The sequence below is a fragment of the Dromiciops gliroides genome, chromosome 6 (assembly GCF_019393635.1).
Source record: "Dromiciops gliroides isolate mDroGli1 chromosome 6, mDroGli1.pri, whole genome shotgun sequence".
In the NCBI taxonomy this organism is placed as follows: Eukaryota; Metazoa; Chordata; class Mammalia; order Microbiotheria; family Microbiotheriidae; genus Dromiciops; species Dromiciops gliroides.
In genome coordinates, this window is record NC_057866.1 from 111,779,131 (window position 1) to 111,802,964 (window position 23,834).

General features: G+C 38.3%; 1 protein-coding gene across 5 annotated transcripts in view; it reads left to right on the forward strand.

Moving 5' to 3' along the window:
• TBC1D1 (TBC1 domain family member 1) overlaps positions 1-23,834 on the forward strand; it is a 316,594-nt gene that overhangs the window by 174,056 nt on the left and 118,704 nt on the right. For 3 of the 5 annotated variants that reach the window (XM_043971867.1, XM_043971868.1, XM_043971866.1), the window contains 5 exons: positions 780-866; positions 6,236-6,516; positions 9,167-9,328; positions 9,907-10,026; positions 12,408-12,547. In XM_043971867.1, the coding sequence (XP_043827802.1) occupies positions 780-866; positions 6,236-6,516; positions 9,167-9,328; positions 9,907-10,026; positions 12,408-12,547 (790 nt within the window). The remainder of the gene's footprint in view (positions 1-779; positions 867-6,235; positions 6,517-9,166; positions 9,329-9,906; positions 10,027-12,407; positions 12,548-23,834) is intronic. The other 2 variants (XM_043971869.1, XM_043971870.1) reach the window with 2 other exon arrangements.

A 23,834-nucleotide genomic window follows, 5' to 3' on the forward strand; every position in this document is an offset into this window, starting at 1 on the left:
ACCTCTGAGTTCAGTTCAACAAACATGTATTGAATATGGACTGTGGGAAAAAGGCCCTGACTGTGCTCTGCACTGAGGGGAATGCAAAGATGAATGAGACAGCTGTGGTACTCCAGAGGGGCGGGAGATCAGATATTTAGCCATAATCCAAAGTACAATTAGATAAGTGCATAAGAAAAGGACATAGAGTGCTTATTTCTTGAAGTTAAAGTAAATTTATAACCAGCTTTATTTTGTAGCTTTTGCAGCGTCCTCTTCATGATATCCAGAAACCAGAGTTGGAAGTCCTTAGGGAACCTCTGAGTGGGTTAAAATATCTTAGACTATCTTTTGATCAATTTGTAAGATTTCAGTGGAAGGTTTTGTAACTTGCTTTTAGTGATCTCGACTCATGGAATTCATTTATCTGCTTCGTGTTTTCTGATAAGAGGCAGATAGGTGACATGATGGGTAGTGCTAGACTTGAATTCATGAAGATCTGAGTTTGCATCTTGCCAATTCTTGTTAGCTTTGTGTGACCCTGGGAAATTAACTTACCCTTTCTGTACCTCAGTTTCCTCACGTGTAAAATGGAGATAATAGTATCAGGTACCTCACAGGGTTGTTGTGAGGAGCAAACAAAGCACAGGTGTTATGATCTTTCTCATTATGTTAATTGGCTTGCATTCTTCCATTGGTGCATTTAAAGTGGTTGTTCAAGTTAAACAAAAATGGTTTGAATGGTTCTTTTTTGAGGACAAATTTAGCAGATCATAATTCCATTGCTTTTCTTCTTGTAGGGCAATAAAGCGAGAGGGTTGCCGGAACAATCTGGGAGTGTGGATCTGGACAGCTCTATGTCGAGTACATTAAGTAACACCAGCAAAGTAAGCAAATTTCATTTGGTGTGACACATTTAAAAGTAATTAACGCATATTTACTGTGTATCTACAACCTCTGTTGAGGCACTGTGCTAGGAATTTTGCTGTGTGTGTAGTATACACGTGTATGTATAAATATGTATATATGTATATATGAAAATTTTGTACTTTAAGAATACTTAACCAGCCATACTATTTCTTTTGTTTTTGGTGCTGTTGTTTTTCTATTTTGAGGTTTTTCCTCATTGCTCTGATTTTTCTCTTATAACATGACTAATGCAGAAATATGTTTAATGTTATTTTTTATATATATATAAAACCTATATCAGATTACTTGCTGTCTAGGGGAGGGAGGGAAAAAATCTGCAATTGGAAAGCTTGTATAAACAAAAGTTGAGAACTATCTTTACATGTAACAGGAAAAAAATAAATAAAATACTTTATTTTAAAAGAAAAGAATATTTAACCAGGTAAAATTAGCATAGAATTCTGTTACCTAAATGGAAACTTGGACATTAAGAGCAGATGGTTATGCCCTCAACAAGCAAACAAATGAGATCACAGTTTTAGATAATCCAAATCTAATCTAGCAGATGGTAGCAGTGTATTCCTCCTACCAGAGGGATTCTCTTACCTTTGAAATAACTGGAAAACCTCAAAAAAGGGTGTGTGAATTCATATTAATGCCTCACTGAAGTTCATTCTGCTGAATATTTTGAAATGTTATGATGATCATAATTAACATTAAATAGCAAATCTAGCCAAAGCCACTGCTTAATCCAAGGCATCTGCTGCCAATAGTATTGTGATAGCAAACAAATGATTTCATCCAGTATATTGGCAACTCTGCTTTCCACCCCCTGTAAACTGCTTTCTCCAGTCACGCCTGCCTCTCTGTCTGTCTTGTCTCCCAGGTTCTATAGGTGTATTTGGAACTTGGATAGTGTGATGTTTTTCACTTGTAAAGCTAAACTGGTGACTGATTATCATGCATCTTCCCCCCCCTCCTTGCCCCCCAGCACACACCCTTTTGCATGGGGAATTGAAGATTTTTGCTTCTAAAGACCAGTGCTGCTTTTGCTGTAGGTAGAGCAAAGGAGAATTCTTCTGTATTAACAGGGCACTACCCCCTAGGGGACTATTAAATTTTCTCCAAGGTTGGATATCGTTCCCCAGGGTACAGTTGGACTAGTTAATTTTATGCCTTCTGACTATAGAGATGATGGCAATTTCCTGGGTTTGAAGCCTTTTTGAAGCATAGATTAATGGTAATCAATTGAATGCAGTGAACCTTAGAGGACAACCTCCTTCCATTCTCTTTCAACTCCGAATTTAGGAGTATGTGCAAAGCTCACATCTTTTAGCTATTCTAAGAGAGAAATCCAGGGTTTTTTTCCTCACAAGCCCCTTTTTGTGTGCTTGTCTCTTCAGATTTTCTTTTTATCTTTTCTCCTTTGCATGCCAGAAGATTTACACACAGCTGGAAAAGATAGTAAGGACTCTTTTATGTAACTGAACCTTTAAAAACAGGCTCACCTGGAAGTCACTAGCTGCAAAGAACCTGGCCTTCTCAATCACTTATTTGATTTGGAAAATTAGGTTTTTGTGAGAAGACTCATGAGGCTCTAGTTATTCTGTTTTGATTAATACATTATTTTTCCCCCTTACAATTTAATAGTAAGTAATTAGATGAATGTGGTGATTTTTATGTTTGGACTCTGCCTCAGACACTTAATAACTAGAGCAAGTCCCTTCACCTCTATTAAAAGTTTCCTCATTTGTAAAATGGGGAATAATAAAAGTCTTTATATTTTTATAAAATAAAAATCTATTTTAAATTAAAAACTTCCCTGAAGCATAGGGTCTTCTGATATTATATTGGTAAAATAATTCAAAGAATAAATGATGAAAAACCTTTCTTGGGTGTGTGGGTAACAGGGGTTTAGGGTAGCTAATGCAGCATAGTAAAGCAGAAGTTACATGTTTCCTTATATGAGAATGCTAAGACTGAAAGTGTAGATTTTCTTTTCCATCCTGAGGATGAACTTAATCTTTTCCAAATAGCTCAAAAATAATTTCCTTAAATCTTAAGTGGAACTTGGACTTCCTAGTAAGCCACTTATACTCCTTTCTTGTTATGGTGTATTGATTGGTTAATCCTTTCTATCTGCTTCAGGGAAGGTTTTCATGTGGTTTGGCTGAATGAGTCTTAGTTATTTTTAATGCCTTGATTTTGAAAGCGTTTATAATACGATATTGTTAAGGTCATCATCAGAAAGGACTTGAGCACGCACTCCTCAATTTGAGTGCCTACTCTGCATCCAACACCATTGCATCATATGAGGAATACAAGATAGTCAAACTTTCACAATTGTATTCTAAATTTTACATCTTGGCCCCAGTGTTATATTCCTTTTTTTTAAAGGAATTCTTTTTTTTTTCTTAATGGTATTTTATTTTTTTCCAGTTGCATGTAAAGATAATTTCCAACATTCATTTTTATAAGATTTTTAGTTCCAATTTTTTCTCCCTCCTTTCCCTCCCCCCTCTGCAGGAGAGAAAGCAATCTGATATAGGTTATATATGTATGATCACATTAAACATAATTACACATTAATCATGTAGGAAACAAAGAATCTGAACAAAAGGGAAAAACATCAAAAAAGAAAAAAATAACACAAAAAAGTAAAAATAGTGTGGTTCAATCTTCTTTCAGATTCCACAGTTCTTTTTCTGGCTGTGGAGAACATTTTCAGTCATGAGTCCTTTGGAATTGTCTTGGATCATTGTACTGCTGAGAAGAGCTAAGTCTATCACAGTCGATCATCACACAGTGCTGCTGTTACTATGTACAATATTCTCCTGGTTCTGCTCACTTCACTCAGCATCAATCCACTTAAGTCTTTCCAGGTTTTTCTGAAATCTGCCTGCTTATCATTTCTTATAGCACAATAGTATTCCCTTACATTCACATACCATAATTTGTTCAGCCATTCCCCAATTGATGGGCATCCCCTCAATTTCCAAATTGCTCTCCAGAATGGTTGGATCAGTTCACAGCTCCACCAACAATGCATTAGTGTTCCAATTTTTCCACAGCTTCTCTAACATTTATTCTTTTCCTTTTTTGTCATATTAGCCAATCCTCAGAGTTGTGTTAATTTGCAATTTTCTAATCAGTAGTGATTTAGAGCATTTTTTCATATGGCAATAGATAGGTTTGATTTCTTCATCCGAAAACTGCCTCTTCATATCCTTTGACCATTTGTCAATTGGGGAATGACTTGGATTCTTATAAATTTTGATTCAGTTCTCCATATATTTTAGAAACGAGACCTTTATCAGAAACACCGGCTGTAAAAATTATTTCCTAGCTTTCTGCTCTCCTTCTAATCTTGGTTGCATTGCCTCCGTATGAAACCTTTTTAATTTAATGTAATAAAAATGTTCCATTTTTCATTTCATGATATTCTCTATCTCTTGTTTGGTCATAAATTCTTCTCTTCATAGATCAGAGACAAACTATTCCTTCCTCTCCTAATTTGCATTACCCTTTATGTCTAAATCATGTACCCATTTTGACCTTATTGTGGTTTATGATATAATATGTTGGTCATTGTCTAGTTTTTGCCATCCTATCCTCCAGTTTTCCCAGAAGTTTTTGTCAAATAGTGAGTTCTTATCCCACATGCTGGGGTCTTTGGGTTCATCAAACAGTAGATTATTATAGTCATTTACTGCTGTGTCTCCTGTGCCTAACCTATTTCACTGATCTACCACTCTATTTCCATTTAGTTTTTGTGACTACCGCTTTATAGTATAGTTTTAGATTTAGTATGGCTAGCCTACCTTCCTGTGCATTTTTTTTTTCATTAGTTCCCTTAATATTCTTGCAACCTTTTGTTCTTTCAAATGAATTTTGTTATTATTTTTTTCTAGTTCTATAAAATAATTTTTAGGTAGTGTGGTATGGCACTTATAAGTAAATTAATTTAGATAAAATTGTCATTTTTATTATATTAGCTCAGGCTATCCATGAGCAATTGGTATTTTCCCAGTTATTTAGATCTGCTTTTATTTGCATGAAAAGTGTTTTGTAATTGTGTTCATGTTCATATAGTTCCTGTGTTTGTCTTGACAGGGAGACTCCCAAATATTTTATATTGTCTACAGTTATTTTAAATGGGATTTCTCTTTCTACGTCTTGCTGCTGGACTTTCTTGGTCATACATAGAAACACTTATGATTTGTGGGGTTTTTTTTATATCCTGCAACTTGGCTAAAATTGTTAATTGTTTCTAGTAGTTTTTTAGTTGATTCTCTAGGATTCTCTAAGTATGCCATCAGATCATCTGCAAAGGGTGATAGTTTTGTTTCTTCCTTCCTTGCCTATTCTAATTCCTTCAATTTCTTTTTATTCTTTTAATGCCAAAGCTAACACCCAATGTCATATTCTTAGGGGAAATGTAATAAAACATTTATGAATTTGACCTGACACCTCCAGGAGTGGCTACAACATTACTGTATTTTGACCTCTAGGGCGATGGTATCAAACTTAGATAAAAAAGAGGACCACCAACCCTTATATAAAGATCCTTGGGAATCTGCATATTGACGTAGAAAACCACTTGTTAACATTATCTATATTCTAGTGTGTTTTTCTTTGTTTTGTTAAATATTTCCCAATTACATTTTAATTTGATTAAAGTCAAGAGAGTTCTGGTATAGGAGATTACATAGATATAGAGAACTTGACTTGATAGTTGGTTTAAACAGTGGAATTTCTTTATAAAATAACTTCTGGGTCATAATCAAAGGTGCGATTTATTTACAAAGTCAGATATCTGCAGTGTTATGCAGTGCAGCTATATGGCATGATATTCCTTCTTTAAAACTGTGTATAGACCATTTTCTCCAGTCCTTCAGTTCATACATGGTAAAACAGATTTGTCATACTTAGGATATTATCTTATATTCTCTTTTTTTTTTTTTGGCGGGGGAGGGGGGAGGTCAGTGCAGTGGGGAGGTTGTTTGGCATTATCAAAGGTTTTTGGTTTTTCATTTTGTCTAGACCTGGGATTTTATCAGGCTGACAAGTTCCCAGGTGAAAAAACTCCCTTACTATGACTGGCAGCAGTTCTTCCACTTACAAGTAACTGAGGGGCACCGAGGAGTTAAAGGATGTGCCCCCCAGTCCCACAGAACCCCCTCCCCCTCACAGGGGGTTCCTTCCAGTCCAAATACAGGATTTAGACTCTAGCTCCCCACCCATGCTGTCTCTAGTGACTTTGATAAATTCTTAGATGATTAGAGTTGATAAATCGTATAATCATTTCTCATTGGAAGCTTTCATTTTGCCGATGCTTTCTTGCCAGGAACTATCTGTGTATGAAAAAGAGACTACAGCCCTCCCAGAAGGTTCCTTCAGGCACCTGGGCTCCTCGGACAACCTCTCCACTGACTCGGAGAGCCACTTGACTGAAGAGCCTGCTCAGCTGTCACCTCGACAAGAGTTTAGAAGGCGAGCAAACACTTTGAGTCATTATCCTCTCGAAGGCCAGACGGCCCTGGAGCTTCCTGAAGCATCCCCGAGTGTTCCACAGAGGAAACTTATGAGGTATCACTCAGTGGGCACAGAGACTCCTCATGAGCGAAAGTAAGATTTATTTAAAAGCATCACATTATTTTATAAATAGCTGGGGCATATCTGTGGAGCAGGTATGTGGATTGCAGGCATGTTAATGGAGTGATAAAGGAATCTAGGCTAAAATGAGAAGACAAACAGAAAAACATATAAACCCCCAAATCGGCATGGTACAGTGGAAAGAGAAGTGGTTCTGTAGTCTGAGAACTTAGGGGTTCAAATCCTCCTTCTGACCTTGACTGAGTGTACGACTGTGGTTAGGTTGCTTAACTTGCCTGGCTCTCAGTTTTTTATCTGCAAAAGGAGGGCAATTAGACTAGGTGGCCTCTGAAATCCCAGCTCTTGTGAAGTAATGGAATCTCCTTCTCTACCCACGCTCCCAGGTAAAATGTTACAAAGCACTACTCAATATTTTCCCATTATTTACCATCGTTAACACTAGAGAGACCAGAATTTAAGAATAGCTTGAAAGACCAAGCCATATCAATTGATGCAGTGCATGTATTATGCATAAGGCAAAGGAAATAGAGATAGAAGAATGATAATTTTTTATGTTAAAGTAAAATTATAATACTTTTTATATCAGTTGATGCACCTTATCCTTTTATTATTAAGTATATGAATTATGAGGTTGCAGGCAGGGAGAGAGGGGAAAAAATAGAATGAAAGTTAGAAAATACCCATTAGTTTTATTAAATACTTCTTGTTTCCCTGAGAGATAAAGAGACTAATATGTTTTGATACATACTTGTTGGCCCCACAAAATAAATTAGGTAGTTATTCTGCATGCCTCATTAGGCAAGGAGATGGACCCTTTATGCTGTGTATGAAAAACAGTATGAGAAGCAGGCAGAATCAAATAATCCAAGGGCATAGCCCACCTATATAGTGGAAAGAAGCATCGGACTGGTAGTTCGAAAGCCTTGGTTTTGCCACTAAACTAGCAGTAACACCTTGGGCAAGTCATGTCACCATCGGAGCCTTAGTTTTCCCACCTTTACACTGAGAGAGTTAAACTAAGTGAAAGGATCATAGATTTAGAACCTTGGAATCTTTCAGGCATCTTATCCAATCCCCTCATTTTACATTTAAGGAATCTGAAGCCCAGAGAACTGAAGTCACCATAAAAATAGTAAATTGGAGTTAGGATTTGAACCTGGGTCTTTTGATTCCAAACCCAAATATTGTTCTATCTCATTCCTTTCTTTTTATTGGGGCGGGGGTGGTGGGGGCTAGTTTTCTACCCCACAGCTGGGTCATCTCTTAAGCTACTTTCTATGTTTAAAATTCTGTTATTTTCTCAAGCTATGGTTTTTCTCTACCAGTAAGTCCCTAGGGAGCAGAAAAGATATCTTTAATTGCTATAAAGGTGGGAAAGGAAATGAAAAATGGTGGTGGTTCCCCCTGTCCTTCTGGGGTCTTTGTCTGATATTTTGACACCAGTGTCCCAGGATCATGAGGAGAGAGAGTCCAGTTTAAAAAAAACCCCAAATCCAAAATATTCCTTTCCTTATAAAACAGTCTGAATCAATCAGTCACTCAGTCACTGATAAATGTAAGCATTCGCATTACTTTAACTGTTTTGTACAGAGCCACAGATATGGTTGAGACAGTAACATATTCATCCTGGGGAAATCCATACAAATGATTTATTTATTCAGATTATTTCAATTCACAAGAATCAGCCGTGTATAAAAGCCTCAACCTTTCCAGCTTCATTTTCATTAGTTCCCCATCAATTTGGTGACGTAACTAAATAATTGTAATCAGAGAAGCCAAGAGGATGCTTCAGAAGCCTTGACCAAAGCTTTAGGGGTTTCTTTTCTCTTTTCCCCCAAGCCCTCCCATAAATAGCATCTCCTTCCTTACTGTACCACCCACTTCCTTCCATGCCCACTCTGTTTCTAACTTTCACAGTGATTATGGAAACATTCTTGTTGGTAGATTTCTTGTTCTCTTGCCAGAACTACTGTTTACATGCCAGACTGAGATGGTAGAAACTCCGAACTTTTGCCAGCGGATTTTCCCCTGGCAGAAGGCAGTTTCTAATGGAATGTGCTTGTCGTAGGTGACTAGCATTCAGGATATGTGGCGTGCAGAAAGAAAGAAGAGCTCATTCTGCTTTTTGTCCTCTTTGTGATCTCATCTACCTTCTGAGTTAGGTGGGGTAACTCCGGACAAGGTGTTCTTCATTTCACAGGGGGCTGAGTTCAAAGCTTTGCTCTTGGTTCATCTACTTCCTGGAAAGGAGAATGCAGAAGGCTTTGTGACTGTGAGCCTTGAGCCAAAACATGAATTTGAGCACAAGTGTGTGTGGTCACCAGTAATGAATGAACAAGCCCCTTCAGCAGCTGTAGAAAACCTTCAATAAAGCCTTAAGACATTTTTTTTTCTACCCAGTTAACAGACTTTGTAAAACTCCCTTCTCATGAAAAAAACTCCTTTGAAAATAGCAGCTATATAAAGGGTTTGTGAAGGGCAATGAAAAATAATTAATTCACAGATACTGGCCCAAAACCACTGGTAAATTGTGTTTAAACAATGAGATAGCAAGAATCTCACCTATTTTCTTAATTTTGTGTCTATTTTGTCCTTCCGACATACTCTCTCCCTTTTTCTCTCCCTCCCTCCCATACTTTCTCTCTGTTGACTTGCTGTCTAGCCTGAACCCACCTGTTGATGAGTCTAAAAGCTGCTCAGGTCAGTCTTCGGCTCCTGCTCTCCCACCTCCTCGTCTTAATCCCTCAGCCTCCTCACCAAATTTTTTTAAATACCTAAAACATAATTCAAGTGGAGAACAAAGTGGGAATGCTGTGCCAAAGAGGTGAGAGCACGTGTGTGATAGTTTCATTGCCTTTGTTTGAATTAAACATAAAGAGAGGTGATGTGGTGCTAAATGGAAGAAATGTCCATCTCAAAATTACCAGGAACCATTGTGGTCTGTGATTAGGAGTAACTTGTTTTTAATTAAACAGGAGGAAATGATGGAAATAGTCCGGACCTCAAACAGTTTTAAAAAATTATTTGTCATGTTTTTCCACTCTGCATAATAATGACAACTAATTGACCTCCTGTCAGTCCTGGCATATATATTTTCTGAGAGACTTCCTGGTATTAGGATAACTTTAATATTTTTCCAATAAAAAAGAGAAATAAGTGGGAGATGGGCTATGGCTTATATTTTATTATTCTGTGAACCCTGCTTATTTGTAGTTGAACTTTTTCAGCAGAAAACTTTTTTTTTTAAAAAATGAGATTGGTAAAGTTTTCACTTTCTTGCTTGTTTTACTCTTGGTGGAATTGAAGCTCAAATGCTTTTCTCTTATTTTGAAGCTTGTATTTTATGCTTTGTATATTTACATTTCTTTATCCTAAACTCTACTTTTTCAACTGAACTCTTAGCATCTCCTATCGTAATGCCCTGCGGAAAAAACTACATTCTTCTTCCTCTGTGCCAAATTTTCTAAAATTTTTGGCTCCTGTAGATGAAAATAACACCTCTGACTTTAGGAACACAAAAAGGTAGGGTTCTATCTATAGCTCTCAAGGCTGGATGTTTTAAGCATTTAATGATTGTGTTTTTGAATGAATTCTAAAAGCTATTTTGTGGGAGTAATTACTCTTGATATTCTAGTGCAGCTAAACCACTGATAGCAACTATTCTGTATTTTTCTTTTCAGGGTTGATTTTAAAAATAAATTATACATGCCACCCTAGCAGCATCCCTGTGCCAAGGCCACGGTTTAGTTCTGTATTGTTATCATAAAATGGCCAAAAAACTTGCCATATTAAGTTGTTAACTTGATAACTTTAGCTGAACCACTTGTTTTAAACAATGTAGTATAGCTAAAAATTGCATGTGACCGCTCACTCTTTGTTGAATGACAAGTATCTAATTCCATTTCAGTAACAATTCATCTGAGGTTTATGAAGCACTTTTTAATGCAAGGTTTGGGGATGCAAAGACTGGAAAAACAAAACAAAGTCGTCCCCACTCTTTTTTGTTTTGTTTTGTTTTTTTTTGTTTTTGTTTTTGTGGGCAATGGGGGTTAAGTGACTTGCCCAGGGTCACATAACTAGGAAGTGTCAAGTGTCTGAGGCCAGATTTGAACTCAGGTACTCCTGAATTCAGGGCCAGTGCTTTATCCACTGCTCCACCTAGCCGCCCCTGTCCCCACTCTTAATGAGCTTTAGAGTACAATAGAGAGATGGCCTGTATTGGGTTGGGTACAGGGCACCATGCAATAAAGGCCAAGGTACACATGAGACAAGCTTGAGGAAGAAGAGATGGATTTTAACTTTGTAGAGGAGCTGGCCTTTGTGCTGACTTAGCTGAAGGATTGATTTCTAGGTATGTGGGAGAGCCCATGTGAATCTACATGGAGGAAGCAGAGTTTAGGATGAGCTGAGGGAATAGCTAGTAGTCCAGTTTGAGGTGTGAAGGGTAGCAATAGAAGTGTAGCCCCTAGCATGGTGTCTTACATAGAGTTAGTTTAGAGCTTAATAAATATCTGTTGAGTTGAATAATGTGAAATCAATTTAGCTAAGTAGGTTGGAAGTAAATTATAGCAGGCCTTGAATGCCAAGCTAAGAATTTTTTATTTTCACTTACACAGTAGGGTACTACAAAGGGTTTTGAGCAAAGGAATGCCATGTTCAGGCCTGAGCACTGGGAAGATTATTTTTGTAGTCGAGCAAAGGATGAATTGTAGAAGGAAGAGGGATAGAAGCCATTCTAATAATTCTGCTGGAGAGGTGATGGGGGCTTGCTTCAACCATGGACTAGAAAAGAACGGCAAAATCTAAGATTTATTTGGGAGAGATAACTGATGGAATTTGGTAACTGTTGGGATGGGGATGAGTGGGAGAAGGAAGAAATGATTCCAAGGTTTTAAGCCAGGTTGTAAGAGGAACGATGGTGGTGCCATTATCAGAAATAGGAAAATTGGAAGGAGGAGGAGGTTTTGTGGAAAAGGGGTGAGCTAATCTCTGGTCCTGTTAAACTTCAGATACCAATAGGACATCTGGGCCAGTAGGTAGATGGAAAAACTAGATTAAAGCTCAGGATAGAGAGGGGGCAAGATATAGAAATTTGAGGTTCACTTGTGTAAGGTGATACTTGAAACAATAGTAGATTAGAGGGGCAACTATGTGGCACAGTGGATAGAGCACCAGTCCTGGATTCAGGAGGACTTGAGTTCAAATTCGGCCTCAGACACTTAACACTTACTAGCTTTGTGACCCTGGCAAGTCACTTAACCCCAATTGCCCTCACCCCAAAAAATAAAAAGTAGTTTAGATATTCACAGGAGAAACTAACAGTTATCTAGAAAGATAAAAAAATTTAAATGAGATCGATTTCTTCATTTTAAAATAGCTCATATGGCCAGTGTCATAGTTTTAATTCAGAAGTTGTTGAAATACTCATTTAAACACCAGATATTTATAAGTGCTTTATTCTATGACTTTGTCCTAGATGATTTGCTAAACATAAACAGCCATTACACAATTGCACAGTTCAAAGCAAAGTATGTCGATGTGACCCTGTATAGAAAACACAACAAATAGAAGTTTTAGAAACTGTCTCTTGTGAGCTTTCACTTTTCCAAAATATCATTGAGAACCTGAGGACTTAACCATATTTGGTAATTTTTGCAATCAAAGTCCTTTGGATAGGAGTAGTGTAGCCCTTAACATGAAAAAGATTCTGTAGGGAAGCAGGTCATCATTCCTTTGGTGACCCATGGCCATGGTAAACATGGCTTACCTTCAGTGAATCCTGATTAACTTGTTTATTTACATGCAAGGAGAATTTTTTAATTTAGAGGTTTAAAAAAAACCCTACAGCCTTAATTGATAAGGAAACTCGGTTTGGTCACAAACCAATTATACTGTAATTTTAGGGACTTTGAATCGAAGATGCACCACCATGATAGTAATAGCGAGAGCCCCCTGAAGACCCGTCGGCATTCATGGAGGCAACAGATCTTCCTTCGAGTGGCGACTCCTCAGAAAGGGTGTGATTCTCCTAGTAGATATGAAGGTAAGCCCCACTGTGGAACTGAGATGAATGCGCTGTGGTTTTCAATTTAATTTTTAATTGAATTTATCTGCTTTCTAGCACTGAACATCACATGGAAGCAGGTAACATCCCTTTCCAAAGCCATCTGTATGTTTCATGTTCCCATTCTGAGCCTTTGGAAAGTTCAGCAAACGTTGAGTATTTGTTATTTGAAAAGCATTGTTTTAAGGAACTGGGAGATAGAATCCCTTGACATTTCCTGATGGCAAAGGTTAACAACCTAAAGAATTTGTTACAGAGGCTGTCCCACCGTCCTCTCTGCCTACTGAGAAGTGACTGATACTTAGTGGCATTGAACAAGTGCTCAACCTCGTTGGGCCTCAGTTTTCCTTGATGTAAAATGAGGGGCAGGACTGAATGATCTCTGACCTACCTTCCAGTTCTAGATGTGTGACACTAAGGAAAAGTCACCTCTGTCTCTCTCTGAGAGAATTGGTAGCTAACATCTAGCCACGTCCTGATGTTTTTCAGCTCTCCTTCTGAGGAATGGAAATCAACAAGGTCTCTCCTCATCTCCAGATTTTTCTTTCCTTTTTTTTCTCAGACATTTCTAATAGCATCTGCTGGTTTTCAGTCCTCATAAACTGAGAGCTGGAAAGGACTTCAGAAATCATTTAGTCCAAACCCCCCACCCATTCATCCCTCTTTTTGCAGATGAAAAAAATAGGCCCAGGAGAAGTTAAATGACTTAAGGTCACACAAATACAAAGTGGCATAGTTAAGATTTGAACCCAGATCCTCCAACCCCAATTCTAGCATTCTCCCCAATGTACTACTGTGTGACTTCCTTCCTGATGGCTCTTTGTCTTCCTTGCTGCTCAGATTTATTGTTTTCTCTTCATCTTGGTATAATCCCATTCTTGTCAGACACCTAGCAACTGCCTATTCCTACACCATATAATTTTCCATGCTAGGCTTAGCTGCTGCAAGTAATTCTTTTGTGAGGTCTGTGCATTATCAGCTGTTTCTTATCATAGGCTCCCATGTCTATTTTTACACATGAAGAAGATAATGCACTTTTGTTGAGTGAATTTTTCTGGGTTTAGCTATTAATGTGAAGACTAACTTTAAGTAGGAAAGTTCTTGTAATTGGAAATTAAGATTTATTTATACCCATTGAGATTGCAAACTTTAGCAACAAGGTGTACCTGTGGGTTTTTTTTTTAATTTTATTTTTGAGGCAATTGGGGTTAAGTGACTTGCCCAGGGTCACACAGCTAGTTAAGTGTTAAGTGTCTGAGGTCGGATTTGAACTCAGGTCCTCCTGAATCCAAGGCCGGTGCTCTATCCACTGCGCCACCTAGCTGCCCCCTGCGCCACCTAGCTGCCCCTGTACCTGTGGTTTTGAAAGTAGGAATTTGACAATTCCCTCTTCTTTGTAATGATTTTAAATTTACATTTTTTAAAATAGAGTAGCACTTTGTTATTACAAATCTGATAACTGGAGGCAAATTTAGAGTTGTCTATTTACCTTGATGGTGATGTTGGACAAATTGGCTCCTCATCTATAAAATGAGGATTGAAATAGATGGTCTGTAAAGATTTCTGTCATTTCTAAGGCTAATGATTCTGTGATCACACTTCAGATCTGTACAGAATGTAGATCAAATCACATTGCCCAAAACACCTAAATTGAATATTCTAGGGAGTCAGTATAGACCAGGGGAAAGCTCGCAGTATCAGGACTGTGATGACTTGGTATAATACTGTTGTTGTTCTGTCTGTTTGATTATAGCCACTTGGTAAAACAAGGACTGTTTATTTGCCCTACCTACCTTATAGGATAACGAAGATAATAGATAGAAAAATACTTTGAGAAGGGGGCAGCATCCTTGTTAGCACTTGAGTATTATTAACAACATTGGCATTCATGTTGGTATCTCCCATAGTAGTGTTTTCGAATGGCTCCAGTAGTCTCATTTTTATACATTTAGTTGGATTTATAATAATTTTTTTAAAAAAAGAATATATATCATTATTTACATTTGTATAATATAGAAAGCCTCTATCTTCAAGATGGTTTTGAGGTCTTAGATTGTGAAGAGTATCCCAACTACTTTCTCATAGTATTCCACAAACCTATAAACATACTTCTGCTATCACATATTTCCAGTTATCTGGGTGCAGTCTTGGAATTAATTCTCAGACACACCACCCACCTCACTTAGCTGTCTTTATAAAGTACAAATAAGCCATTTAGCGGCTGCTTTTTTACTCTTCTCCCCCTTCGCTTTCCAACCCTGACTCTCGAGTCTGAACTGCCTCCCAGTTTCCTAGCCTTTGGAAAAGGAAGTGGGGAGTGGGAAGCAGAGCTGGAATGGGGGAGGGGAGGTGTGGAGAGTGGCCTCCAGAAATGCCATTCCGCTAAGTAACTTAAGCGCCTGGAAAAAGCAACATGTGTTTCCCCAGCCTCCAGGTCTGTTCTCCAGCCATGGCCATTCTTTTAAACTGGTGTTTCTGGCTGCTGGAGAAATCTTTGCTCTCTTAACGCCCCTCCCCGCCCCCCCCCCCAAAAAAAAGCCAATTGCTTATTTCTCTGAGTGGAAATAGTGGAGAAGAAGGTGTAAAATTTCAAGACGTATCATTTAGGTACTTCTCTTAGAAATTAGAAGAGGATTCCTTCAGAGTCAGATCATCCTTTGACAAATGCAAAGAAGAGATGCTTTGTTCCTATTTAGTTTTCTTGCTAGTAAACATTTTAAATGATCCAAGGGAGTTTTGTTTCCTGTGCACTTCTCATGACTGTTGCATTCTGGACCTGTGGATTTCTTTGGGTCAAACGTCATTGCTAAGTGAGTGTCAGGATGGAAATCCTGTGCCCAAATAGGCCAAGTAGTTTCATGTGGAGAATTCTCCTCTTTGGCTCTTCCTGTGTTAGATCTAATAATCCCTTTTGTAAATAAGATCTTTGTTCCATGGTCGTGGATTACATCCATCCCCCAACTCCAGCTATTTCCCTCACAATCCCATGCCTCGGGTCTCCAGGGGAACCAGACAGCAGTATGTGCACAACTGAGTAATTCACATCTGCACCACTGGAAAAACAATGCAAAGTTGAATCAAGCATATCAGTATCTTCGGTATTATTTCTTCTTGCATTGTAATGTGGAGTTGGATGGGACCTCAAAGGACATCTTATCCAAACTGCCTGAATGTTTTCATTGACATATCTGACAAAATAGCTATCTAACCTCCGTTTGGACATGTCCATTGATGTGGGATCTTGGTACTTCAGGATGTAGTCTGTTTCATTTTGGGACAATTGTAATTTTTGAGGCAGTGTGGAGAGTAATGGATAGAAAGGGAGTGTAGAGAACAAGGAAGCCAGGAACTCAAATCCTGCCTTTGATGCATATTTGGCTGTGAACCTAGGAGAGCCATCTGACCTCTCATTGCTATTAAATTATTCTTTTGGAACTCCTATACCATAAATCATTGGTTTAGTCCTGGTCTTTATCTAATTATACTGAAGCTGTTTTCCCTAACTCTTAATTCCAGTGCTTTCCTCTTTTCATTATTTCCCATATATACTGTATATTGTTTGCCTTTGTATGTTTGTTTGCATGTTATCTCCTTGGTTAGATTTTAAGGTCCTCAGGAGAGAGACTTTGCCCTCTTTAAAAAAATATTTGTCTTTTAAAAAAATTTTTTTTTATCTTTGTCTTTTGACTTTTAACAAAAATCTTTTTGTCTTTTAAAAAATCTTTGTCTTTTGACTAAAAAAAAATCCCTAGGGCTTTATTACAGTGCTTGGCACATAGTAGGTGCTCAATAAATCTTCATCTATTGATTGTAACTACCACCCTTTGGTCCTACATCTCCCTCCAGCTACATAGATTAAATCTAATCCCTCTTGTAAATGAAAGCTCTTTAAACATTGTAAATTCTTCAATCTCTTCCTCCTCTTTCAATCTTCTCTAGTTAAAAATCTCCAGCTCCTTTAAGTGGTCCACTTTATGTCATGCTTCCTTCCATGAGCTAATATCTAACTCTGTAGCTTTCCTCCATTGTTTCGAGTTTTTACCCCCTAGGTCTAAGTAGAATAAACCAAATCCATCTACCCATTAACAGCTCTTCAGAGACTTACAAAGTATTCCAAGTTTTTCTCATTGATTGTCACAGCAACCTTAGTGAGGCAGCCTGGGCAGGGATGTTAATGATGATTATTAACCCTATACTATACCTTGAGAAGGCAAAGGCTGCCAGAGGTTAAGTGGTTTGTTCAAAGTCTCAGGATTTGTGAAATGCTCAGACTGGTAAAATGCAACCTCATTCTATCCCACATGGCCTTTCCAAAGTATTTGAAACAGCCAGGAGAACAGGCATTTGCTAGTATCCCTCAAATTTGGATCTTCATTCTTAAACATTTATTGAGACAGGGACCCAAAGGGCTATGAGACAGTCACTGTCCTGAAGGCTTTATTAGGGAACTAGGATTTGGCCGTGAAAAGATAAAAAAAAAAATACACTATGAACTCAGCCTAAAGGAAATCAGACAATACATCTCATGAAACTGAACCTATTGTATTTTTTGCTTCCTATTTTCTTTTAATCTAATTTTCTGAAGGAATCTTCTCGTTAATATACTTTAGCATTTATTGTTGGCTGTAGGCCTGGAGACAGGGAGCAGTATGGAACATATTTTGTTGTAGGAATATGGTATTCAAAGATTCTCCCCCACAGTGTATAAAACAAAAAGTAAGGGTTTTGTTTTGTTTTAAACATTGATAACAATCTTTAAACTGAAAAAGTAAAGACATCCTTTCCCTCTGTCTCAGAGAATTAAAAGTGAACAATTTTGGTCTAAGTGAAGTACTTTTCATTTTGAGAAGTACAAATGCATGAGTTCTTATTCTAGGAAAAAACCCAACACAATTAAGAATTTATTTGAAGTGATCCATATCATCTTGCATATTTGCATATTCTATCAAACCTAGAAATTTCAGACCTCAGATCTCTAGTTAAGTTTTAAAAACCAAACTTAACTGAATGTAGATAAGTAAGGGCAAATTGATGATTCAAAGTCTTTTGTATAAGCCAGTAGAGTCCGTTGAGATACTTCAGTTCAAAGACATCTTGTGTTGACTATGTCTGTGTAAATGCCTAATTTGTGCCTAGATTAAGTGTATTGTATGAAATAAGTATTTTTAGTCATGAAAAGAGATCAAGAAATTGCTGTTAAAATGTAACAATGAAAATGAGAGTCTAATTTCAGGCGACTATTTTAAATTCTTCTGTTTATTGGACTGAGTGAAAACTGTTGATGCTACTTATTGATACTTTTCCTGGTATGAGTTGGTAATTTTTACAAATATTACTGGAAATGGCAAGATGGAAGGCTTAAATACCCCTACCCAATTGGAAGGAAAAAAGGCAAATAATAGAAGAAATAAAAGTTGAAGATCCCTATTTGTACCATTTATTTCAGTGTTCACTATCTTACTGGAATAAGTGACTTGACAGTTCTCTGGGTCTCAGCTCCCTCATCCTGCATTTGAGGGGCTGGGCCCATGACATCTATAGGTTCTCTCCATTGCATCTTCTATAGGCTCTCCTCCATTGGATCTCCTATCTTGACAGCTGTGCCATCTACTCGATTGTGCTGAAAGCCGATCACCACAAGGTGGCAACTATTGCTTGCTCTCATTGTCATTTAGTTTCTGCTCTCTTTATATTCCTTCAATTCCTTTGTGCCTTAAGGCATCATATTTCATCTGATCCATTCCCCAGATCATATCTGAAACTTTTGAAATTGTTAGAAGCTCCACATTCCCTTTTTATCCAGTTGGGTAAGGATTGGTGCAGAACAAGAGATACTAGGTGATCTTCTCTTCCTAGTGGGGGGATAAAAAAAAGAAATTTCTCTTGATTTTCCTTCATTTTTCCATTCATTTTTTATATAAAATTGTGAGTTCCAAATTTTCTCCCTTTCTCCCCTCCCCCTTTCCTAAGAAAGTAATCAATTTGCTATAGGTTACATATGTGCAATCATGTAAAAAACTTATCTGTTGATGCTTTTTGTCATTCCCTACTTTTTTGCCCTTTCAGATTATTGAAACTAGTGTCTTTCACTTGGCTTTTTTCAAGTTAATTTAGGAGTTTAAATAATCAGTAAGTCAAACAGCACAAATCGAACACTTACTTATTCTGTTGGGGACACGGAAAGAATAAGGTATGGTTCCTATGGTATGACTGAGCTTCAGTCATCCTTCTAGCCTTCTGTTTCCTCATTTTAAAAAATGTGGGTTTTAGGGGCAGCTAGGTGGCGCAGAGGATAGAGCACCGGCCCTGGAGTCAGGAAGACCGGCCTCAGACACTTGACACTTACTAGCTGTGTGACCCTGGGCAAGTCACTTAACCCCACTTGCCTCACCAAAAAAAAATGTGGGTTTTGAACTAGATTATTTCGAGAAGCCCTTCTAGATCTGAGTTCATGTCTACAGATAAATTTCTTATTCAGATCAGAGGACAAAACACGATTATATCATGACCAGACAATACCAAATCAATTACATAGATGGAAGTGCCCTGAGGCTTTGGTGCTATAAGGCAGGGCTTGTTAAACTTTTTCTGCTCAGGACCCCTTTTTTTCCCATGAAATTTTTACCTGACCCAGGTATATAGGGATATAAAAGAGGTATACATAACCTTTTAATGTTGCCAAATTTTTCATGGCCCCCACATCAGTTCCTCAACCTCCTATGGGGTCACGACCCATGATTAAAGAAGCTAGGGCTGTAAAGGGACCCTACAGACAACCAAATCTAATCTTGCCGTGAATATTATTTCAATAATTTAGGAAGCACGTATAAGCACTGGTTCCAGGTGAAGGGAAGTGTGATCATTGGTAGAGGGCTTTCCCCAGAGGCAAGATGGTCTCTATGTAAGCCCTGCCTCTCATACATACTGGTTGAGTCTAACTTAGGTCCTGATTGGTACAGGAATAGATTAGACAAACAAGTTAAGCATGGTCTTAGGCACTAGAGACACAAAGACAAAAGTGAGACAGCCCTTGTCCTCAGGGAGCTTACATTCTATTGAGAAAAACAGAACACAGATCAGTAGGTATGTACTATGTACAGAATTATTTCTGAGTGTATGGGGTTAACTGCTGGAGGCCTTGGAGGGTGAAGATCCACTTAAAGTTACACAGGTACCGTCAGTAGGGATTGCTTCATTCCTGTATCCCCAGGCCCTGGCACATAGTAGACAATGGATAAATAATTGTTGGCTGATTGATTCAGGGAATAAAGACTAGTTTGACTAGGGGGAAAAGTGTATGTTTCAAAACAAGGAATAAAATGAGGAGGGTCAGTTAGTAAGAAGGTAGTAAGGTGAGGAGTTTAGGCTTTATCAAAGTGTAAGCAGGAGAGAGAATCACTGAAAATGTGTTAGCTGGGGAGCGATGGTTTGAACATGGTTGGACAAATAGTTTGAAATGTTTTTCAGCCTGTCGAAATTTGCGGTGGCCTCCCAAATTGGCCTAGTTCTCTCCCACATTTACAACAGGCAAAATTGTGTAGCCAGAAGCAGTCTGAGGCTCAGTATGATGAATTCCTTGACAGTGAGAGTTTTAAAATATTGTTATGTTACCTTGGCAGAGTGTGGAATGTCTTTCTTTGTAAAGTTTTGAAAATACTGTATTTTCATATATCAGGAATTGTTTGAAAGTACTGCCTGGCCAGCCATCCTTCTGAAGAGTCACTTGGCTACCTGCCAGTAGCATTTCCTGCCCCGCGCCCCCTCCCCCCTCCCCAATTCCTGACTGTTAGGAGGACAGGGTGAAGTCCAGGCTACTCAAATCTTCATATACAATTTCTTTCCAGTGCCCTTTCTAAAAAGGTAGTGTGAAGGAACAGCACAGAGACAAAGGACTATAAGAATTGGGAGCTTCAGACAGGGAAAGGATCCTAAAGGGGGTGGGGGTGGGGGAGAGGCAGGAAGAGGGAGACAGAGACAGAGAGAGAATGAATGTCAGGAGACACAGTGAGAGAGAGAGAGAGAGAGAGAGAGAGAGAGAGAGAGAGAGAGAGAGAGAGAATATATTTATGTGAGAAAATGTGGGACACAATATGTGGGTCTTTGTATGAGATGGAGAGAAAGAGAAAGTGTGTGTGTGTGTGTGTGTGTGTGTGTAAGATTTCCCTGGGCCACATTTTAGCTTTGGGACTCTCTCAGTCTAGTTGTTTTCTGATTCAGATTTGTCCAAAAACTGTCCTAGATTTTCCTTCTCTGTCCCTCCACTAGTTGCTTTCCTTTTCTTTTCCCTCCTCCTTCTGCTTTTCTTTCCCTTCTTCCTCCACTCTCTCTCCTCTACCCCTCCCCCCCAATATAGTGGCTGATCCTGCTGCTGCCTGAAATTTTGAAGACAAAACCTCTAAGAGATGTTGATAGTCAAATCAACAGATTGAAAATCAGAAACTATAGACAGTGAAACAGCAAACAGATCTTTGCTTCTTTTTTAGAGAGAAGAGCTGGCCAAATGCTTCTGGCAGTGATTTAGTAATGAGTTTAACAAGATTTCTTTGGTCCCTTTGTCAGTTGTACAGTGAGAGGTTCTATTGGGATGATTATTTTATTGTAGGTATTCTAGAACTAAACACCAAGTTTTACTCCTAAAGCACCATGATTTGACTATTGGAAATAATTTAAGTAGTTGTTTTGATTTTTCAAAAAACCAAAAACCACCAAAATCAAATTTCTAAATGGGTGTTTTTTTTTTCTAAGAGATGAAATATGACCCAAGAATTTCAAAGCACTTGGTTTGTATGTAAACTGTGACTTGAAGTTTGTAAAATGTCAAACATTTATTAAAAAGAGTATTCCCTCCCCTTGCCTCTAAATAAACTACCACCTTATTCTAACTACTTTTGTGTGCAAGAGGGTGTAATTCTTTAAAGAGGAATTCCTAAGAACCCCAACCCGTACCCCATTTTTTTCCCATTACATTTAGTTTTCTAAGCATATATTCCATGTTGTTGCATAAAGTTGCTAGGAGGAAATTCAGTAAATTCTGAAGTCATGAGATAAATCCAATGGGTACGTTTGATCCTTTTCTAAAAGGGTCTGTTTTTCCATAAGTTTTATTTTATTCTTATATATGAAAATATTTGCAGAATAAGTACTAAAAGGTTTATAAAACAACATTTATGTAAGTGTAAGTACTATAATTATGGGTCTTCATAACCCTGAAAATTATCTATGCTAACAGGCCATGAATTTTGTACTTGAAAGAAATAATGCTTTCTACCAGAAAGTCCATGGAGTGTGGTGTATTTTAAGATGATTTAGTTTGAAAAGTGAAATTAAGGTCAATCCTGGCATGGGAGGTTTCATGCCTGCCTAATTCTAAAAATCCTACTGGCTTATCTTTTGAGGCTTTCTTCAGCACACAGTTCTACCTCAGAGAAGGATGAAAGTTGGGTTGTCAGCCAGTTAAGTGCCTGGCTTACAAGTAAGATGATTGATTTCAGCACCTTGGCCTGCCCTCTCATATCCTTCCAAATAGATGCATTTAAAAAAAAACCCCACACAGAAATCTATAAGTAGATGGATTACAAAAAAACAAATGTATAAGTAGGAAAAAGAGCCTAGAACTAAAAAGAACTAAATAGTTGTTGGACTGGATTAGGATGAAGTTTATGTTAACTTTTTTTTTTTTTTGGTGGGGCAGTGAGGTTAAGTGACTTGCCCAGGGTCACACAACAAGTAAGTGCCAAGTGTCTGAGGTCAGGTTGAATTCAGGTCCTCCTGAATCCAGGGTTGGTACTCTATCCACCTGCACCACTTAGCTGCCTGGGATGAAGTTTATAATGGTAAAACAAGGAATGTTTCTTCTGCTCCATCCTGGGATTAATAAAAACAAACAAACATTTACTAAACACCACTTGTGTAAAAAGCATGTGCTAGGTGGGAGGATGGGGTGGGATGGGGGGTCGGGGTTGAGGGGGGAGATTGTAATGTTTGGACAAAAGCATGTTGGTTGTGATTGAGCACGTTACAGTATAGTATTGGACAGAAGAGGCTAACGGATATAGGCAAAATTGAGTCTATATCCCAATCTTAGTGCAGTTTTAACGCTAGACTTGGGACACCCCATATATTATAGCTTTCCAGCTGTAACACAGAATGTTACATGAGAAGGCCGTTGAAGAAAGAAGATAGAAAGACTCATGCTATGTATGGCCTGCATAGAGGAGCTTAGTACAGACAAAGGAAGATCATGAAAAACATCATAGAGAAGTTGGCTTTTAAAGGAGGGTGTCTTTTTCCCGCCTGCATTTTCTGTCTTCTTTCCCTTTCAACAAATAAACACAAGGCACAGCACCCACTCAAAAAAGTAAATGCATTTAAGGGACCAGTAAAATGAGACCTTACAACTGGGGAGGCATGGGGTTGTAAGTGAAACACTTGAGAATCTGTCTACCTGGGTTCAAATTCTGCTTCTGCTCTTTACTTTGAAAATGACCTTGGGGCAAAGCCCTTCCTCTCCTGGGTTTGAGTTCCCTCTGAGCATTGAACCAGATGATCATCTCACCGAGACCCCTTCCTGGCTATAAAACCCTGGGTTTGTGTTTTGTCATAGATTTCCTCTAATTCAACTTAATCTCTTTCTCTTTCCTTTTCCTTGAGCCCTTGCCTAAAAATGACCCTAGCATAAGAGCACGCCATTGGAAATCCATGGAAATACACAACCTCTGGAGTGAGTAGTGGAGGGTGACTTAGTGGCTCTGTAAACCCCACTATAACTGTTGTAGCTCTGCTCTTCTCACAGCTGGCGTTCGGGCTACAAATCTGGGGTTTTAAATTTGGAAGGATTAATAATAGAGGTAAAATGGGATGATTTTGTAAATCATGCTTATTTGGCAGAGCATTGTAAGCAATTTATTTAAAAAGCAAAAATTATTCAGTTTTCCACTGACTATTCATTTTTTTTTAAAGGAGCCATTTTCCCCAAACATCACAAATGCCTAGTTCTTCCTTTCTCTCTTCCTCCTTTTCTTTCTCTCCTCTCCCTCCTTTTCTCTCCCTTTCCACTCCCCTTGATGTGATTTACTCTGTTCCTTTGGGCAATTCATGTCATGTTGAGACCAAAGGAAATGGTTGTTTACTGTACTTCTATTTTCCAAGACTGCCACTAGCAAGCAGTGAATCTCTGGGAACTGACCATTTTAGAAGTGAGTGCTTTGAGTTTTGGGCACTGTGTATGTATGTGCAGAGTGCCTATGTTCTCTGTGGATTGTAGATT